The sequence below is a fragment of the Taudactylus pleione genome, unplaced genomic scaffold (assembly GCF_031769625.1).
Source record: "Taudactylus pleione unplaced genomic scaffold, aTauple2 ptg001661l, whole genome shotgun sequence".
NCBI lineage: Eukaryota > Metazoa > Chordata > Amphibia > Anura > Myobatrachidae > Taudactylus > Taudactylus pleione.
This window is the reverse complement of record NW_028286058.1, coordinates 1,905,931-1,923,605: the sequence shown is the minus strand read 5'-3', so window position 1 is coordinate 1,923,605 and position 17,675 is coordinate 1,905,931. Positions and strand designations below refer to the sequence as shown.

At 47.5% G+C, this 17,675-nt stretch overlaps 1 protein-coding gene across 1 annotated transcript in view; it reads left to right on the top strand.

The window, feature by feature from the left end:
* Window positions 1–6,071: 6,071 nt before the first annotated feature.
* Window positions 6,072–17,675, top strand: part of CLMN (calmin) — a 222,509-nt gene continuing 210,905 nt past the window's right edge. The window contains exon 1 of the mRNA XM_088464349.1: window positions 6,072–6,349. Coding sequence (XP_088320475.1) covers window positions 6,268–6,349 — 82 coding nt within the window. The 5' untranslated portion in view covers window positions 6,072–6,267. The remainder of the gene's footprint in view (window positions 6,350–17,675) is intronic.

Here is a 17,675-nt window from a genome sequence, read left to right as displayed (position 1 = left end):
GTGGTTCTCAAACTCGGTCCTCAGGACCCCACACAGGTCACGTTTTCCAGGTCACCTAGCAGGTGCACAGGTGTATTCATTACTCACTGACACATTTTACAAGAGCAACAGGTGGAGATAATTATTTCACTTGCGATTCTGTGAGGAGACCTGTAAAACATGCAATGTTTGGGGTCCTAAGGACCGAGTTTGAGAACCTGTGTTCTAGCTAACACTTTATAGAATATACAAGATAAATGATAGCTATAAACTGATTGGTTGTCATGATCCACTTGTCCTCTTTAGAAGGTTTGATAAATCCCCCCTCTACCCCCAATGATTTTTTCCCCATGCGTGTTTAAAAATGTAATGTGAATCATTTAGTACTTTTTTTAATCACATGGAACATACAGTAGGCTGCTCGTATCCAAAGCTGTGCTCCTGAGAGGATGACTCGCTAAAGAGCCCATTTGTCAATAATTGCATACTCAGGCCCTGATTCAGAGCCGGACGCTGAAAGAGCGCTCGCTCTGAATCAGGGCGTTTTTTTTTCTTTTCTGGAGCAGCCTCCTGGTGATGATGGTGATGATGGTCAAGACCATTGGGCTTGCGACAAGACCCTTGTGGTAGGGTCTCGTGGCCACAAGCTCCAGAGAGCTTCTGTCTCTAATAGAGCCAGAAGCTCTCCCACTGACATCACTGGTGATGTCAGTAGGGCCGCCCACAAAAAGCAGGCGTTCACATGGGAACGCCTCCGTTTGTGAAGCCACCACCACCCCACGCCTCCAAAACGGTGTGAACTGTCGATCAAAATCGACAGCCGCCCCCTTTTGGTGCGAGACCCGGAGCGACGGAGCGCCCGTCGCTAGCCGGGTCTCGTGCATGCGCACTTCGGAGCCGGCTCCGGCGTGCGCATGCGCAGTGGCCTAACATCAACCCGCTCGTGAGCACATAGCGCTTGCGAGCAGGTCTGAATCAGGCCCTCAATGCAATGTGGGCGCAATATTCGTACCCATGATTGCATTGCAGTATGTGATATCCCCTGAATGTATGAAATAGCACACGCTGGGGCAGGAGCCCGTCCCTGCCATGTCGTGGAATGAAGTGACATCTACACCACGCATGTGCTGCGTCCATTGCCGGTGAGGGTTTCCGGAGCCCATAGCTACTGCAGCACAACACTATCTTAAGATGGTGTTAGCTGCGGGGACTAAGCTCCGGAAAGCTTTGCAGTCTGGAGCTCGGTAAATCTAACAGTCTGCAGGGGGATACTTAATATTTGCTGTTGTCCTCTAAAAACAGGTGTTTTCGGGGAATATGCCACAAATAATAACTAGGCCCATAGAGCTTTTGGGACTGTTGTTTCCCTCTATTTTGTCCATTCAGGTGTGGAGGAAACAATAATAAATAAACCTGACAAGAGCAGTAAGAAGATCATTTGTATCTACCAAGCCAACAAGAATGATAAATAATATACAAATGTTCCAATTAGTTGCTAAAGTAATAGAAAGTATCTTGTTTTTTTAAATCTGTTGCCTCATTGTATGATTCTGACTGTGGGAGAGTGACAGAGACCTTCCTACTAGGCTTCAGCTTGTACATTTCCTTCTTTTATTCTGAAAATTAAAATACATTAAACAGAAAGAAACACAATTTTTTTTTGGTTCAATAATTTACTTTGGAAGGTGCGGTTATTCTGCCAGTTTACTTGCCTGCCTGCGTGCGCTATACAAATAATTTTTGTGTCCTTAAACAGTTACTATTAGGCAATAGAATATAAGTATGAAAGTGAAAGGAAAATCTACCAGCAAAATATTTATTTTAAATGTTCTGTAGGATCCACATCCACAAATACTGCGGTATAAAAGATATTTACTATTGATTATATTCAGTGTTTTGTTTGATGTCGCTGCTCTCTAGAAAGTAGATATACTACTCTTTAGATCGGGGGCATCCAAACATTTTCTTTTGTTGGCGTGCCATATTAAGAAAAGGACTTTAAATGGAGGGCAGGGCCGGATTAAGGCTTGTGAGGGCCACGGGGCAACTGTGTTGTTGGAGGCTCATCCAATAAATTGGCCCCTTTTCCTGTCCCCCTCCAATATGGACACAGTACCCCCCTGATGGTCCCCTCACAGACCCCTTCTGTCTCTCCAGCCCAGTATTCCCACCCCAGTGTCTCCCCAGCGCCCAGCCACCACACTTTCAGGCTGCCTGCTCTCTTTCAACAGGTGCAGTGCTGCGTGACGTCATGATGTCATGCGCGCTGTGCCAACTAAACAAAAGAAACGTTATTGCACCGGCCACCGCCGGTTCAATAGAGTTACTGAGAGTGGTTCCCAGGACTGTCCCAGTACAGGTATCTGCTTGCGCCCTGCTGACCATGCAGCAGTCCACCTGTGACCCTTGTCCCCCCATCGCCGGGCCTGAGTGGGGGCCCCGGGGCGACATCCCCTGTCGCCCCCCTCCCTTTAGTCCGTTCCTGACGGAGGGCCACAACAATTTTTCTTTGCTGATAAAATCTTATATACCACTTCAAGGCTCCCTTACATCTTTATGTGCCAGCCCAGAGCCCCCTGATGTCTTTATGTGTCAGCCCAGAGCCCCCTGATGTCTTTATATGCCAGCACAGGGCCCCCTGATGTCTTTATGTGTCAGCCCAGAGCCCCCTGATGTCTTTATATGCCAGCCCAGAGCCCCCTGATGTCTTTATATGCCAGCCCAGAGCCCCCTGATGTCTTTATATGCCAGCACAGGGCCCCCTGATGTCTTTATGTGCCAGCCCAGAGCCCCCTGATGTCTTTATATGCCAGAACAGGGCCCCCTTATGCCTTCATGTCTTAGCCCAGAGCCTCCAACCACCTCCACTCTCCCACTGTATTTATATGGTAGGTGTGGTAGGTTCCTTATTGTGCACCACATTTAACACCCCAATTTTTCTTAGTTCTGTTGTTATATGGTGGCCCAGAGGCAGGAGATGAGCAGGGTATATAGAAAGAGGTGGCAGAGCAGTGGTCTGAAATGTGATGACAGTGTGGGCAGGAGACAAGTATGGTATATTGTCAGCAGTGGTCTGAAACATGGCCAGAGGTGTGGGCAGGAGATGAGCAGGATATATGGCTTGGGGTAGGGTGGTCATCGTCCATTGATGATTACCAACCATAAGTGGTTAACCACTGATGGCTGATGGTTTTGCCATCGATGGTGGATATCCAATGTTTCTATGCCACTGATGGCACAGATCCCCACAATGTTTTTTTTTTTCTGTACCTGGCGCCAGGACATGGAGTATAGTTCCACTCCCAAATCTGATTGGCCCGCTGCCCAGTGACTACTAGAGCAGGGCTAACCATTGGTGGGCGAAACCATTGATGGTTTCTTGCTCATTGTTACACACCATCAAGGTTAACCACTGATGATTAACCCACCGATGGCCATCCTTAACTTGGTGTAGCAAAGGAGAGCTCTGAAATATTGTCAGAGGTGAGGGCAGGAGCTGAGAAGGATACGTATGCAGATTTTTCAATGCAGAATTAGATATAATTAATAATGAATTACCCTTTGCCCAATGTTAATGTTGGTAGGGGGTAGGGGGTGTAACCCTTACATGAGTGACTAGGAATGCTAAGTCAGTTTATTGATTAAAAAAATTGAACTCCTCCATTTCTTGTGCAGAATGTTCCAAAATTAAACTTTTGACTATTTTAATCAATTCTTCCAGCTGCAATAGGGCTCTGACCACCTTAGCCAGCCGTTTCCGGGTGCCGGAATGGGGAACAGGCCGCCCTAGCCAGCCGTTCCGGATACCGAAACGTTGCTCTGACCACCTTAGCCAGCCGTTTCCAAATGCCGGAATGGGGAACAGGCCGCCCTAGCCAGCCGTTCCGGATACCAAAACGTTGCTCTGTCCACCTTAGCCAGCCGTTTCCAAATGCCGGAATGGGGAACAGGCCGCCCTAGCCAGCCGTTCCGGATACCGAAACGTTGCTCTGTCCACCTTAGCCAGCCGTTTCCAAATGCCGGAATGGGGAACAGGCCGCCCTAGCCAGCCGTTCCGGATACCGAAACGTTGCTCTGACCACCTTAGCCAGCCGTTTCCGGGTGCCGGAATGGGGAACAGGCCGCCCTAGCCAGCCGTTCCGTATACCGAAATGTTGCTCTGTCCACCTTAGCCAGCCATTTCCGGGTGCCGGAATGGGGAACAGGCCGCCCTAGCCAGCCGTTCCGGATACCGAAACGTTGCTCTGACCACCTTAGCCAGCCGTTTCCAAATGCCGGAATGGGCAACAGGCCGCCCTAGCCAGCCGTTCCGTATACCGAAACGTTGCTCTGTCCACCTTAGCCAGCCGTTTCCGGGTGCCGGAATGGGGAACAGGCCGCCCTAGCCAGCCATTCCGGATACCGAAACGTTGCTCTGTCCACCTTAGCCAGCCATTTCCAGATGCTGGAACGGTGCTCTGACCAGCTTAGATAACCGTTTTGGGTGCCGGAATTGGTGCAGAGGACCAGCTCCAGTCACCCTCCATGCGTGCAGCTGTCCTCCACCCACCCGTTGCCGTTATTATTCTAAGCTCAGGGGGAAGGTACAGTGAGGGAAGGGGGAGCACGGGACGGCGCTGGGTGCCGAGACACCTAGTACTGGCCCTTACCCTAGCCAGCTATTCCGGGTGCCGGAACGCTATTTAAGGTGGCCATAGCACCATTCCAGCACCCGGAACGGCTGGCTAACGGCTGCAACCCCCTGGCTAAGGTGGTCTGCTCCCTGTTCTGGGAGCCGAAACGTCCATTTAAGGTGATCTGCGCCACGTTCTGGAACCTGGAATGGCTGGCTAAGGCGGTCAATGCCCCCGTTCCAGCATCCAGAACGACTGGTTAGCGCCCCATTCCAGCATCCGAAACGACTGGCCAACACGGTCTGTACTCAGTTCCGGCTGGCAAAATTGATGATTAAAACAGTCAATTTTAGAACATTCTGCACAAGAAGTGGAGGAAATTTTTTTTTATTTTGTTAAATCAATAAACTGATTGTCACATGCATTCCCAATTACTCATTTTAGGATTACACTCTCTACCCACCCAACATTAACAATGAGCAAGGGGTTAATTACATCTAATACTGTATTCAAAACCTCTCCCCCTCCCCTGGCCGGGGGCAGCAGCGGGGTAGGTAGGAGGAGGCTGGATGTAAAGTCTACCTGCACAGTGTCCCCCCCGTGTGACAGCGCTACCGGCCCTGACATACAGTACAGGGAGCCGGCTACAATCTCACCCTCCCCGTCTCCCCTGTTACAGTAAGCCTGAGCAGGGGATGGGCAGTGCCTTGGCTGGAGGCACAGCAGAGTAACAGTATGTGGTCAGAGCTGGGCTGGAGGCAGAGCAGGGTATGTGGGCAGAGCAGGGTAACAGTATGTGGGCAGAGCTGGGCTGGAGGCAGAGCAGGGTATGTGGGCAGAGCAGGGTAACAGTATGTGGGCAGAGCTAGGCTGGAGGCAGAGCAGGGTATGTGGGCAGAGCTGGGCTGGAGGCAGAGCTGGGTAACAGTATGTGGGCAGAGCTGGGCTGGAGGCAGAGCAGGGTATGTGGGCAGAGTTGAGTAACAGTATGTGGGCAGAGCTAGGCTGGAGGCAGAGCAGGGTAACAGTATGTGGGCAGAGCTAGGCTGGAGGCAGAGCAGGGTATGTGGGCAGAGCTGGGTAACAGTATGTGGGCAGAGCTAGGCTGGAGGCAGAGCAGGGTAACAGTATGTGGGCAGAGCTAGGCTGGAGGCAGAGCAGGGTATGTGGGCAGAGCTGGGCTGGAGGCAGAGCAGGGTATGTGGGCAGAGCTGGGCTGGAGGCAGAGCAGGGTATGTGGGCAGAGCTGGGCTGGAGGCAGAGCTGGGTAACAGTATGTGGGCAGAGCTAGGCTGGAGGCAGAGCAGGGTATGTGGGCAGAGCTGGGCTGGAGGCAGAGCTGGGTAACAGTATGTGGGCAGAGCTGGGCTGGAGGCAGAGCAGGGTATGTGGGCAGAGGGAAGCAGAGCGTTATGTGTAGGATCTGCTGCATTGGTCTCCCGGAGACATCGCACGGTCACAGCTGTCACGGGAGGCGGCAGCGGCAGCAGCGTGTGGGGCCGGGCACACGTGGAATCTCCCCTCCTCCTGCCCACTCTCACAGCCCGGGAGGGGGAGGGGGAGCAGCGCTGCTCTCTTCTCATCTCTCCACTTCCTCGGTGAACTTGTCCGGAGTGAGCCGGGATTTCTGTCCATCGTGGGTGGATTTTCTCCTCTGAGCTCCCCACTCCCACCCATGGCCGGACACCAGTGGGACTGGTTTCAGCGAGAGGAACTGATAGGACAGATCAGTGACATCAGGGTGCAGAACCTGCAAGGTACAGACCCCCTCCCCTTCCCCTCCTGGTCATTCAGTGTCTGTGGGTGGGGGGCTCTTGTCACGCCCCCCTCAGTAATACCTGGCAGGGGGGGTCCCATGCAGCAGCCTGGGGGCTTCTACAGCAGCGGATAACATCTCTAGCATCACTCTCGGGGCATCTCGAGTTGTTTATCATGCACAGTTGCTGCAGAACTTAGTGCAGCCCTGGTGCCCGCTCCTGCCAGTCACTCATGCTGTGCCCTGCCAGCCAGGCTGCTGCACCCCATCATACCAATCACTGGTGTGCTGCTCTTTGCACCTGTACAGCTTGTTAGGTCATGCAATGCAATCTCTCTATCAAGTGCATATTTTAATACAGATTTTGATAATTATTCTACTTCAGGTGTTGTGGAACTACAATACCCAGCATGCCTTGCCCTCCTGGTGAGAGTCGCACTGTAATAACAACAGAGAGACACCTGTTGCTTTGATTAAAGTCACTGAGGTGCCAGTCACAAAGGTCACCCAGAGATCTGCCTGTAGGCTCTGCCTCTGGGCACAGTGTTTACCTGCAGAAGCTGCCAAGTCAGCAGAGGGTGCAATGTGCATCATGTGAAACCAGGGCACCTGCTTGTAACTACACAGCAGCAAATGCCATTTTCAGGAGCCAGCATTTCCCTGTTCTCAGCCCTCACTGAGCAGATGATGGGAATGTACAGGTGTCTGTCTGCCAGTGGCTCAGTCTTATCCATTTATCAGGAGCCAGGCCAAATAAAGAGGCAATGAGGACTAATTATTGTGGCCTATAAGGTCTGTATAAAAACATCGGTACTCCAGGCAAGCCAGCACCATCATTTAGAAACATGGCAACGCCATTCTAGATCTCTGTACTACACTGTTGTCTGACTTTGGTTTCAAACATTGTGGTGGCACAAACTTTCCTTATTAACATTTTATACACATATGGGAAGAGGCTCCACTTCCACTCACTCCCAAGTCAAAGGGATGTGGAATTATGTATATATAGCTAGCTTTAATAAATGTCCCCCATTGACATATAGGATGGTAAGATATCTGACAGAGGCACAGCCTTGGGAATATGTAGTATACATAGTTGCAAAGAGTTAAACATCAGATTGATCTTTACCATCAATTATCTAATGCAAAGTTTGTTCCTACAGACTTCAAAGGCACCGTGGCTGGTGTACAGGGACCGGCATATACACACCTATGTTACTGCTGTGTGACCAGGGATGTAATGATGAGTCTGACTTATATGGCTGAAATGAGAGGTTCTTGCAATGCTTGCTAGTTTATTGGGCACAGTGGTCGTTAAACACTTTATTGACATGAGATCTATGCTGGGGTGTTGGTGAAATAACCATTTACCCCATATGTGGTGGGTGCATAGGGCCTGTTTACCCTGGGTGTTTATGGTGCACCGTTTGTGAGACTCGTCCAACTAGGCTTCTATCTGTGATAATCTTGGTATTTTATCTGTGAAATGTTCCATGCAGGAAGCCATGCACAAAATGTCATACCCGTGTTTGGGTCATTTTGTGCGATAAGTGACGTTTTAACTTTAAAGTTGGTACTTGGTTAAGAAAAAAAGTTTAACCCATCTGGGCATAGGTAGGCGAATAGATGGGCAGGATATGGATTGGAAGTGCTTTGAATAAATGTAGGGTTTGCAAAATATTTCTATAAATAAAATATTTTTTGGTAAGATGAAGTTGATGCCTTTTCTACCCTTGGCTTTGGACTTATAAGTGATATGTGGGTAGTTACTATGACCCCCCAAACTTGGGCTGCTGTAATCCTTTTGATTAAAATCCTCTATCTATTTATCAATTATATTTATTCTTTCTCAGTGTTCTATAATTTGATGTAAGTTATTTTCATGATCAGTAACCATAATAACTTTAATTTGTAGGCGCGTGAATTGATCAAAATAAAGTCATATTTTAATGACAAACTGGAGTATGGCTTATTAAACTGGGTCATAGATATAATCTGCACTCTGGCCAAATAAAATGAAGAAGCCCTGGTCTGAGCGCACCCCACTAATATTATTAACAGTAATGAAATGACACAAATGAACACACAGGCATTATGTTACTGAGCTAAATAGTAACATGGAAGTGTTTATATGTAATTAAATCTCTGCGGGATGTTAACCTCCCCATGCTCATTTTTGAAGAACCACCTTGTATATCCTAAGCATAACATAGGCAAAAGCAGAGGGGGTTTACAGTTGCCTGGAAACCCCCTCCTTAGCCCACACCATGATAACCGCAATAGAAATAGCATATAATACTAAAGTTGCATGTTTTTTAAGGGTTGCAGTCATAATCCCGACCGCAGGGATTACGGCGTTCAGAATGCAGACCACGAAATCTCAACACTTGTCAGAATACTGATTCCGACATCCTGATCGCCGGGATCCCGAAGGTATGTAGCCGGGTTAGGGGGGGGTTAGGATTAGGATTAGGCACTAGGGGGAGGGTTAGACACTAAGGGGGGAGGCTTAGGTTTAGGGTGCGGGGAGGGGGAGGTTAGGTTTAGGCACTAGGGGGGAGGTTTAGTTTAGGCTATGGGGAGGGGGGGTTAGGGGGAGAGAAAGGGGGAGGGTTAGGATACTGACTGACAGGGGTCTGTATCCTAACCCTGTTGGGATGCCGACGTCAGGATTCTAATCACTGGGATCCCGAGCTCCGGCATCCCGTACCCAACACGTTTTTTAAGATCCCCTCAGTGTCACAAATGAAATAATTAGCACTATAGACGCCTATGTTAAGTCCTGTGCCGGGCTTTAGACGTCGGCATTTAGACGGCGGCATTCAGTCCGCCAGTCTTATGACTGCCTCCCTCTCCACTCCCCCTCAACGGCAGTGACACGCCGCCATTTTGGAAAACAGAGGCTATCGCCGCCCCAAAACGGCAACTGACTGACAATCACTGATAGTCTGCTGCCGAGCTCCATCCAACATCGCAGACCCATATTACACGTGTGCAGTACGGGTCTGGCGCATGCGCAGATTTTCGTCCATCGGGAACCTGCATTTAGCAGTGCACTGCTTACCATTCAGCCCTGATCTGTCCCGCTGTCCCCATACACGAGTATGGAGACCTAAATTTATCATGCTCCAAAAATAAAATATTTTCGAAGCTTGACTGCGGGAGCATTCGCCAGATGGAGTTTGTTCCCGTACCCTGCGCCTTCCCTATGCTGGATGCTGGGGCTTTGTGCGCCTGTGTGAACTCCAGTTCACGTAGGCGCACTAGCACTTACGAGTCAGATTCGGCAGTGCTAATTATCACATCGGAATAGCGGTGCTCATGGCGTGACAGAATGTTTATATCGGGGGGCTGCCTATTGGGCCTCTGTCTGCAGGTGCATCATTAGTACAGTACATGGACTTGCACAGGCCCCATGCTGGGTACAGAAAGTCCGTCAGAAACAAACGTCCTGTTTCCATCCAAGCGCTTTGATGACGCATGGAAGTTGGATTACCCGTCCGCGACACTCCCACCAAAAGTGTCTGCTCCATTGAATTGCATTTTTGCTGCCCAGTTACCACCCAGAAAAGCCCACTGCACGGAAAGTGAAGCCCATCAACAGGCAGATCAATATGTCCACAGGGGCGATCTCCGTCAGTCAGTGTAAGTCTGATCTGGCATTTGCGCATTCGCCGATTTCTTTCTTTTGTACACGTGCATTATGCTGAAATCCGTGAGATCCATCTGTATCTGTGGATACGTCCTACTCAGGCCCATATACCGCAGCGCTTCACACAGAATATCTAGTCATTCACATCAAGGGCTATTTTTCTGGAAAAATAAGTTCAGGAACTGTGGGTGCAGAGGCGGTGCAAAGTTTCTCGGCACCCTAGGCAAAACTTCATCCTACTGCCCCAAACCACCATCAATACCCACTTCCCAGCCCTCCAGATAAAAGTGCATTTTATAAGTTCCATAGCTGCCATCTACATTAAGCACAATTTTGTGGTAGGCAGACTCAGTGGTGTGCCCCCCCCCCCCCCCCCCCAGATTCTGGCGTCCTAGGCAGCTGCCTAATGGTAGAGCCGGCCCTGTGTGGGTGGAGCTACTGGGGGCAGGCAGAGCTGTAGATAAACAATTTTATGTATATATACAGTCAGGTGCATAAATATTGGGACATTGACAGAATTGTCATATTTTGGCCTCTATTCACCACCACAATGGCTTTGAAATGAAACAAACAAGATGTGCTTTACCTGCAGACTTTCAGATTTAATTTGAGGGTAATTACATCCAAATCAGGTGAACGGTGTAGGAATTACAACGGTTTCTATATGTGCCGCCCACTTTTTAAGGGGCCAAAAGTAATGGGACTATCAACTCAAAAGCTATTTCATGGACAGGTGTGGGCTATTCCCTCGTTATTTCATTCTCAATTAAGCAGGTAAAAGGTCTGGAGTTGATTCTAGGTGTGACATTTGCATTTGGAATCAGTTGCTGTCGACTCTCAATATGAGATCCAAAGAGCTGTCACTATCAGTGAAGCAAGCCATCATTAGGCTGAAAAATCAAAACAAACCCATCAGAGAGATAGCAAAAACATTAGGTGTGGCCAAATCAACTGTTTGGAACATTCTTAAAAAGAAAGAACGCACCGAAGAGCTCAGCAACACCAAAAGACCCGGAAGACCACGGAAAACAACTGTGGTGGATGACAGAAGAATTATTTCCCTGGTGAAGAAAAACCCCTTCACAACAGTTGGTCAAGTCAAGAACACTCCAGGAGGTAGGTGTATATGTGTCAAAGTCAACAATCAAGAGAAGACTTCACAAGAGTGAATATAGAGGGTTCACCACAAGATGTAAACCATTGGTGAGCCACAAAAACAGGAAGACCAGATTAGAGTTTGCCAAACCACATCTAAAAAAGCCATACAGTTCTGGAACAACATCCTATGGACAGATGAGACAAAGATCAACTTGTACCAGAGTGATGGGAAGAGAAGAGTATGGAGAAGGAAAGGAACTGCTCATGATCCAAAACATGCCACCTCATCAGTGAAGCATGGTGGTGGTAGTGTCATGGCTGCCAATGGAACTGGTTCACTTGTATTTATTGATGATGTGACTGCTGACAAAAGCAGCAGAATGAATTCTGAAGTGTTTCGGGCAATATTATATGCTCATATTCAGTCAAATGCTTCAGAACTCATTGGACGGCGATTCACAGTGCAGATGGACAATGACCCGAAGCATACTGCAAAAGCAACCAAAGAGTTTTTTAAGGCTAAAAAGTGCAATGTTATGCAATGGCCAAGTCAATCCCCTGACCTGAATCCGATTGAGCATGCATTTCACTTGAAGAAGACAAAACTGAAGGGAAAAAGCCCCAAGAACAAGCAGGAACTGAAGACATTTGCAGTAGAGGCCTGGCAGAGCATCACCAGGGATGAAACCCAGCGTCTGGTGATGTCTATGCGTTCCAGACTTCCAAACTGTAATTGCCTGCAAAGGATTTGCAACAAGGTATTATAAAGTGAAAGTTAGATTTAGGATTGTTTAGTTTGTCCCATTACTTTTGGCCCCTTAAAAAGTGGGAGGCACATATAGAAACCGTTGTAATTCCTACACCGTTCACCTGATTTGGATGTAATTACCCTCAAATGAAATCTGAAAGTCTGCAGGTAAATCACATCTTGTTTGTTTCATTTCAAAGCCATTGTGGTGGTGACTAGAGGCCAAAATATGAAAATTCTGTCAATGTCCCAATATTTATGCACCTGACTGTATATGTGTGTGTGTGTATATATATATATATATTTATATTTATTATATGGTTGAGGTACTGATGGCCCGATTCAGACCCATTCGCTAGGCTATATTCGCTCACAGCCGGCCAAATCTTACAAATTGCACATGCGTATAAGCCGCAGTGCGCGTGTGCGAACCACTCACTGCGTTTGGGAGACGATCGCTCTCTGCATACTTCCCTAGCACTAGTTTGAGTGACAGAACGGGATGTCGCCCGATGGTACCAATGTTTTCATACACTTCCTGGAGATGATGTCTGCAAGTGGGTGTCTACGCCATGCTGGTGGGCGTCTAACTTCACCCGGCGATCGCATGTTAAGACATAGGAGGCGTCCTCATGCCTTAGCGTGCTATCGCATAATTTGCTTATATGCTTTCCTTAAGACTGTGTGCGAGCGCAACCTAGTGAACGGGTCTGAATCGGGCCCTGAGTTCCTGCTCGTTCCTGCGGGAAAATAGCACTGTTCACGTCCATCCCTATGGGGCCTTGGTGGGAATGAAACTGAAGACCTCAGTGCTGTCAGGCAGCAAGCTAATCATTATGTCTTACATACAATAATGCTGACTTATCTCTTACCCTTTCTAATTACAAATATGTTTGTTTGTATACTTTGGTATGAGGATAATTTATAGATGAATATTACTTTCTTTCTTTATACTGTTCATGTTTAAGATCAGGGTTGCCGGGTCAGCAATGTAATACAAGAGCTAAAACCCAGGTTATTGGGTCTACCCAGGTTGCAGCTCAGTGTAAAAGGGTCCCTGAAAAATAACCCAGGTCAAGTGACCCAGCAATCCAACCCAAGTAGCTACCAGTGTAGTGGTGCAGTGTAAACGGCGTAACCCGGGTTATCTAACCTGGGTCATGCCTAAAATGAACTGATTGTTGGTTGTGGAGCAGTCACCTCCCACTTTTTATGACCTCACAAGTTACCCAGGTTCAGTGTGAACGGGGCTGATCTGAGAATAACCCAGATCGATGGTGCTTTTGTAAATGGTGTCTGAGCTGGGTTGGAACAATGTCTGAAAACCTAGGTCGGACCCGGGTTCTTGGTGGAAAAGAGGTATAAGTCTGGACATACAGTATATGAATGACAAAGGCTGTGTTCTGCACTATTCCATTGTACATCTGAACTATTTGCAGTGCAGCCATGATGTGTAAATCATACATAGCAGATATGCATGGCCAGTCTGCCAGCCCTATTAATACTGTATTTCATACACTTGTAAATCCCTGCCTTTAAGCTTCATTTGAGCGTGTACGCCTCCCCTGAAATCACAGTAGTGAGGCGTATGTAGTTAGGCTTGCTAAGTATACTGTAGTGACTCATTGCATACGCTATAATTTTGCTATTGTCAAAGAAAAAAAAAAGCAGTTCTGATACAAGTTTCTTGTTATAAAAGACCCCTTGTCATGTTCTCAGGCACTGACATAAATGTTTCTATGCTTATACACTGATTAACGTATTCTGGGGCTGATGCAGCTTTGGGAATAAAGGGCCTCATTCACAACAGATCGCTGCGATGGCTTTCAATCTGCGTGCGTGATCGCAGAGCGATCGCAGTGCTAACTTCCGCACGTGCTCTGCGATGCATGCACAGTACGCACCATCGGCCGGTCTGCGTACGCTGTTGCGATCTGTAACGAATCAGCCCCATAGTACGATATAGCAAGTACATACATTTTTTTTGTATGCAGGGTAAATACTGGCTGCTGTTGCATGAAGCCTACAAATGCTGGACTGCTTTGTTTTAAAGGGGCCTGTCCATTAGACGACTCTTTGAACAATCCGACCAAAACCAGGAGACGCTAGACGTTCAGTTTTGTAGGTCGCCTAATGGATAGGCCCCTTTACACTGCAATTTAGATGTCAGTTTGGTCTCACTCCTCCCAAATCTGAATCAGGCCCCTCTGATAGGGACATCTTTATTCTCATTCACTGCTTTTACTATAACAATTGCAAATGGTTCGGTAACAGATAGCAACCAGACATTTGCTTGATTAGTCTAATTCATGGGTTCTCAAACTCGGTCCTCAGGACCCCAAACAGTGCATGTTTTCCAGGTTTCCTCACAGACTCGCAGGTGAAATAATTAGCTCCACCTGTGGATCTTTTAAAATGTGTCAGTGAGTAATGAATACACCTGTGCACCTGCTGGGTGACCTGGAAAACATGAGCTGTGTGGGGTCCCGTGGACCGAGTTTGAGAATCATTGGTGTAATTCACAGATTCCCAAACTCTGTCCTCAGGACCCCAAACAGTGCATGGCTTCCAGGTCTCCTGATCTAATTCAGTGATGGGGAACCTGATACATTTCCAGGGCTGCACATTACCCTTAGCCAGTGGTTATCAAAATCGGTCCTCAGGACCCCACACAGTTCACATTTTCCAGGTCACCCAGCAGGTGCACAGGTGTAGTCATTACTCACTGACACATTTTAAAGGATCCACTGGTGGAGCTAATTATTTCACTTGTAATTCTGTGAGGAGACCTGGAAAACATGCACTGTACTGAGGACCGAGTTTGAGAACCTGTCCCCTTAGCCAAAAAATACGCTTTTCACTGCTTTGGTCCCTTTATGAAAGGGTAACGCGGGAGAAAAACATAACTGTTAATTACCGACTTCCCCATAGACCTTATGAGGATGAACTGTAGTCTTTATCAAGCATCGGAAAGCCTAGTTTTCCACCGTGCTGATGATATTTGTCCTAAATGTGGGTGTTCCCAAGGGACCGTTTGGCATCTCCTTTGGTCCTGCCCAAAGGTGCACAGTTTCTTGGAGTGATTGCATCATCAAATATACCCCAATCTGCTTTCACTCCGGCAATTTGTACTCTTGGTACTTTGGCCGAGAATGTTTTTGGAGGGTACACTAGACAATACATTCTTAATTTTTGTACCTTGGCCAAAGTTTGTATAGTGAGAGCGTGGATGGCTACTACAGGCCCTGAGTTTCAAACTTAGGTTGCTCTAGTTAATACCACAATATCTCATGAGCGGTATTTATATTCTACTTGTAAAGCTGAATCCAAGTTTGATTGAATTTGGCAGAGATGGTTACAATCTACATATACTAAGTTGCCGCCAGATCAGCAGACTTTACCTAGATTCTAAATTTGATGTTATGTTTATTGAATGGATTTTGTTTGATGCTGCGTATACTGTATATGATCATCTAATGCATATTGGGAATGGAGGTTTCTACATTATGTACCCTAGCATTTAAGTGTTGATGCTCTAGCGTGACATATATATTGTATATTCTATACTAGATGATTTTGATACTTTTCTGCAGAGTCTATTATTCTCTTTTTCATATATTTATAAAATATGTTTATATATTTTTTTTTTGTATGCTCTGCCGTTTGCAAATGTGTTATTTATATTAGGTGTTCTATATATTTGTGATGGACGTGTTTTTTACAATTTTGATGTGTGATAATTATTGTGTTTTTTTATTTATTGTTATATTGTATTGTTTAATTGGAAAAAACATTTTCAATAAAAAATACTCAATTTAAAAAAAAAAAAAAGGAAGTAGAAGCTGCTAAACCTCGCCGTACAGGTGAGTATTGGTAAATACCATCTGTTGCAATATTTAATGATAAACCGATGCCCTTAGGTGGAGATTTATCAAAGCTTGGATAGAGCTAAAGTACCAATCAATGAGCTTCTTAGGCTGGGTACACACCTGGGCAACTTTCCTGCCCAGTTGAGGTGACAGTGTCGGTGGGTCCCCGGAGCACGTGTACGGGTGGTCGGCAGGTCGCCTGTACACAAAGCCAGACGTGCCGATATATATCAGCATTGGCTGTGCTGCAGGGCCGATGCCATATGTCTGTGAATATCGTCTTTCATAGATAAATCTTTTGTACCCCCCCAATGCACTATACGATATGTCGTTTATTGGCTGATTGAATGACAAATCGCAATAGGGGGAGATGTACTAAGTCTTGGAGAGAGATAAAGTACCAATCAATCAGCTCCTGTCATCTTACAGGCTATGTTTGAAAAATGACAGTTAGGAGCTGATTGGTTGTTACTTTATCTCTTTCCAAGACTTTAGGGGTCTGTGGGCCTGATTCAGAGCCAGACGCTATTTGCGCTCGCTCGTTCAGAAAAAGGGGCCGGCTATTTAAATTGAGCGCTTGCTCTTTGCGGGCTGTTGACACCTCTATGTGTGAGCGAGCGAACGAAACATGCGCTCGCTATTTTGTAAAGACGCCCCCTGGCCGCTCGCATTCCTACGTCATCTCCGCTATTTATTAGATTAATCGAGTACATCGAAAGGCGTCTGAACTGCTCGCAGTGCTTGTGGTTGGATTTTCCTACCGTAATCATGCGAACAGTTCAGGCTAAGAGACAACCAAGTGACGTGGCCGATGACGCTGCTTTGTTAACTATGCACACCCTTAAAATGCCCGTTTTGACCGTTTGGCACGCCTGCGTTCGGATCACCACTCCCCGTTTTCAAGCACCTTCCCCTGTTACCGCTCACAAACGCCTCATCCTGTCACTCAAATTAGCAGGCACTCGCTATTTTGCGAGTGCTCGATTTCCGACCGCACTGACTGGTGCATGCGCATTACGACCCATACGCATGCGCAGATGTGCGAACATCGCTCGGAGCGAACGAGCGGCCGCTTACGAGCGGCTCTGAATCAGGCCCTGTGTACTAAAGCCTCGGATGGAGATAAAGAGGATCTTTCAAACACAGCCTGTGACATGGCAGATAGGAGCCGATTGGCTGGTACTTTATCTCCATCCAAGGCTTAGTAAATTGACCCATTAGTACATCTGCCTACTGTGTGTACCCAGCGTAACTGTCAATTTACAGGCTGTGCTAGAAAATTGACAGCAAGGAGGAGCTGGTTGGATGGTACTTAGGGCTTGATTCAGACCTGGACGCTATGCTGTGCTCGCTCGCATTGAGAGATTTTTCGCAATCTGCGTATGAGTTGCAATGCGCGGTTGCGCGAACCAGTCATTGCGATGGGAAAGTGCTCGCCTGTAGCCCGCAGTCGGGCCGCTATTTTGAGTGACAGATAATGCCGTTTGTGGGTGGTAACAGGGGAAGGTGCTTGAAAACGGGGGTGTGGATGTGCAAATGCAGGCGTGCCCGACCGTTAGAACGGCGTTTAATGGGTGTGCATAATTAGCAAAGTAGCGTCATTACACACATGACTGCGTTGTATTTTAGCCTGAACTGCTCGCAATGTTGTGGTGGGAAAAGGCTACCACAAGCGCTGCGAGCAGCTCCGATGGCTCTCGATGTTCCCAGTTAATCCTACAACTGCCTGATATGACGTGTGTTGCGAGTGGCAAAGGGTCTTCATTTAGGTGCGAGCGCATAGTGCGGCCGCTCGCTATTAGTAGGCGGCTTTACGCGACGAGGTGCGAGCACATGATTTAAATAGCCGGACCCTTTTAGCCAGCGAGCGGGCGTAAATAGCGTCTGGGTCTGAATCTCTATCCAAGAATTGATATATCTCTCCCTAGTCTTCATAATAATTTAAAGCCCCTAAAGGTCT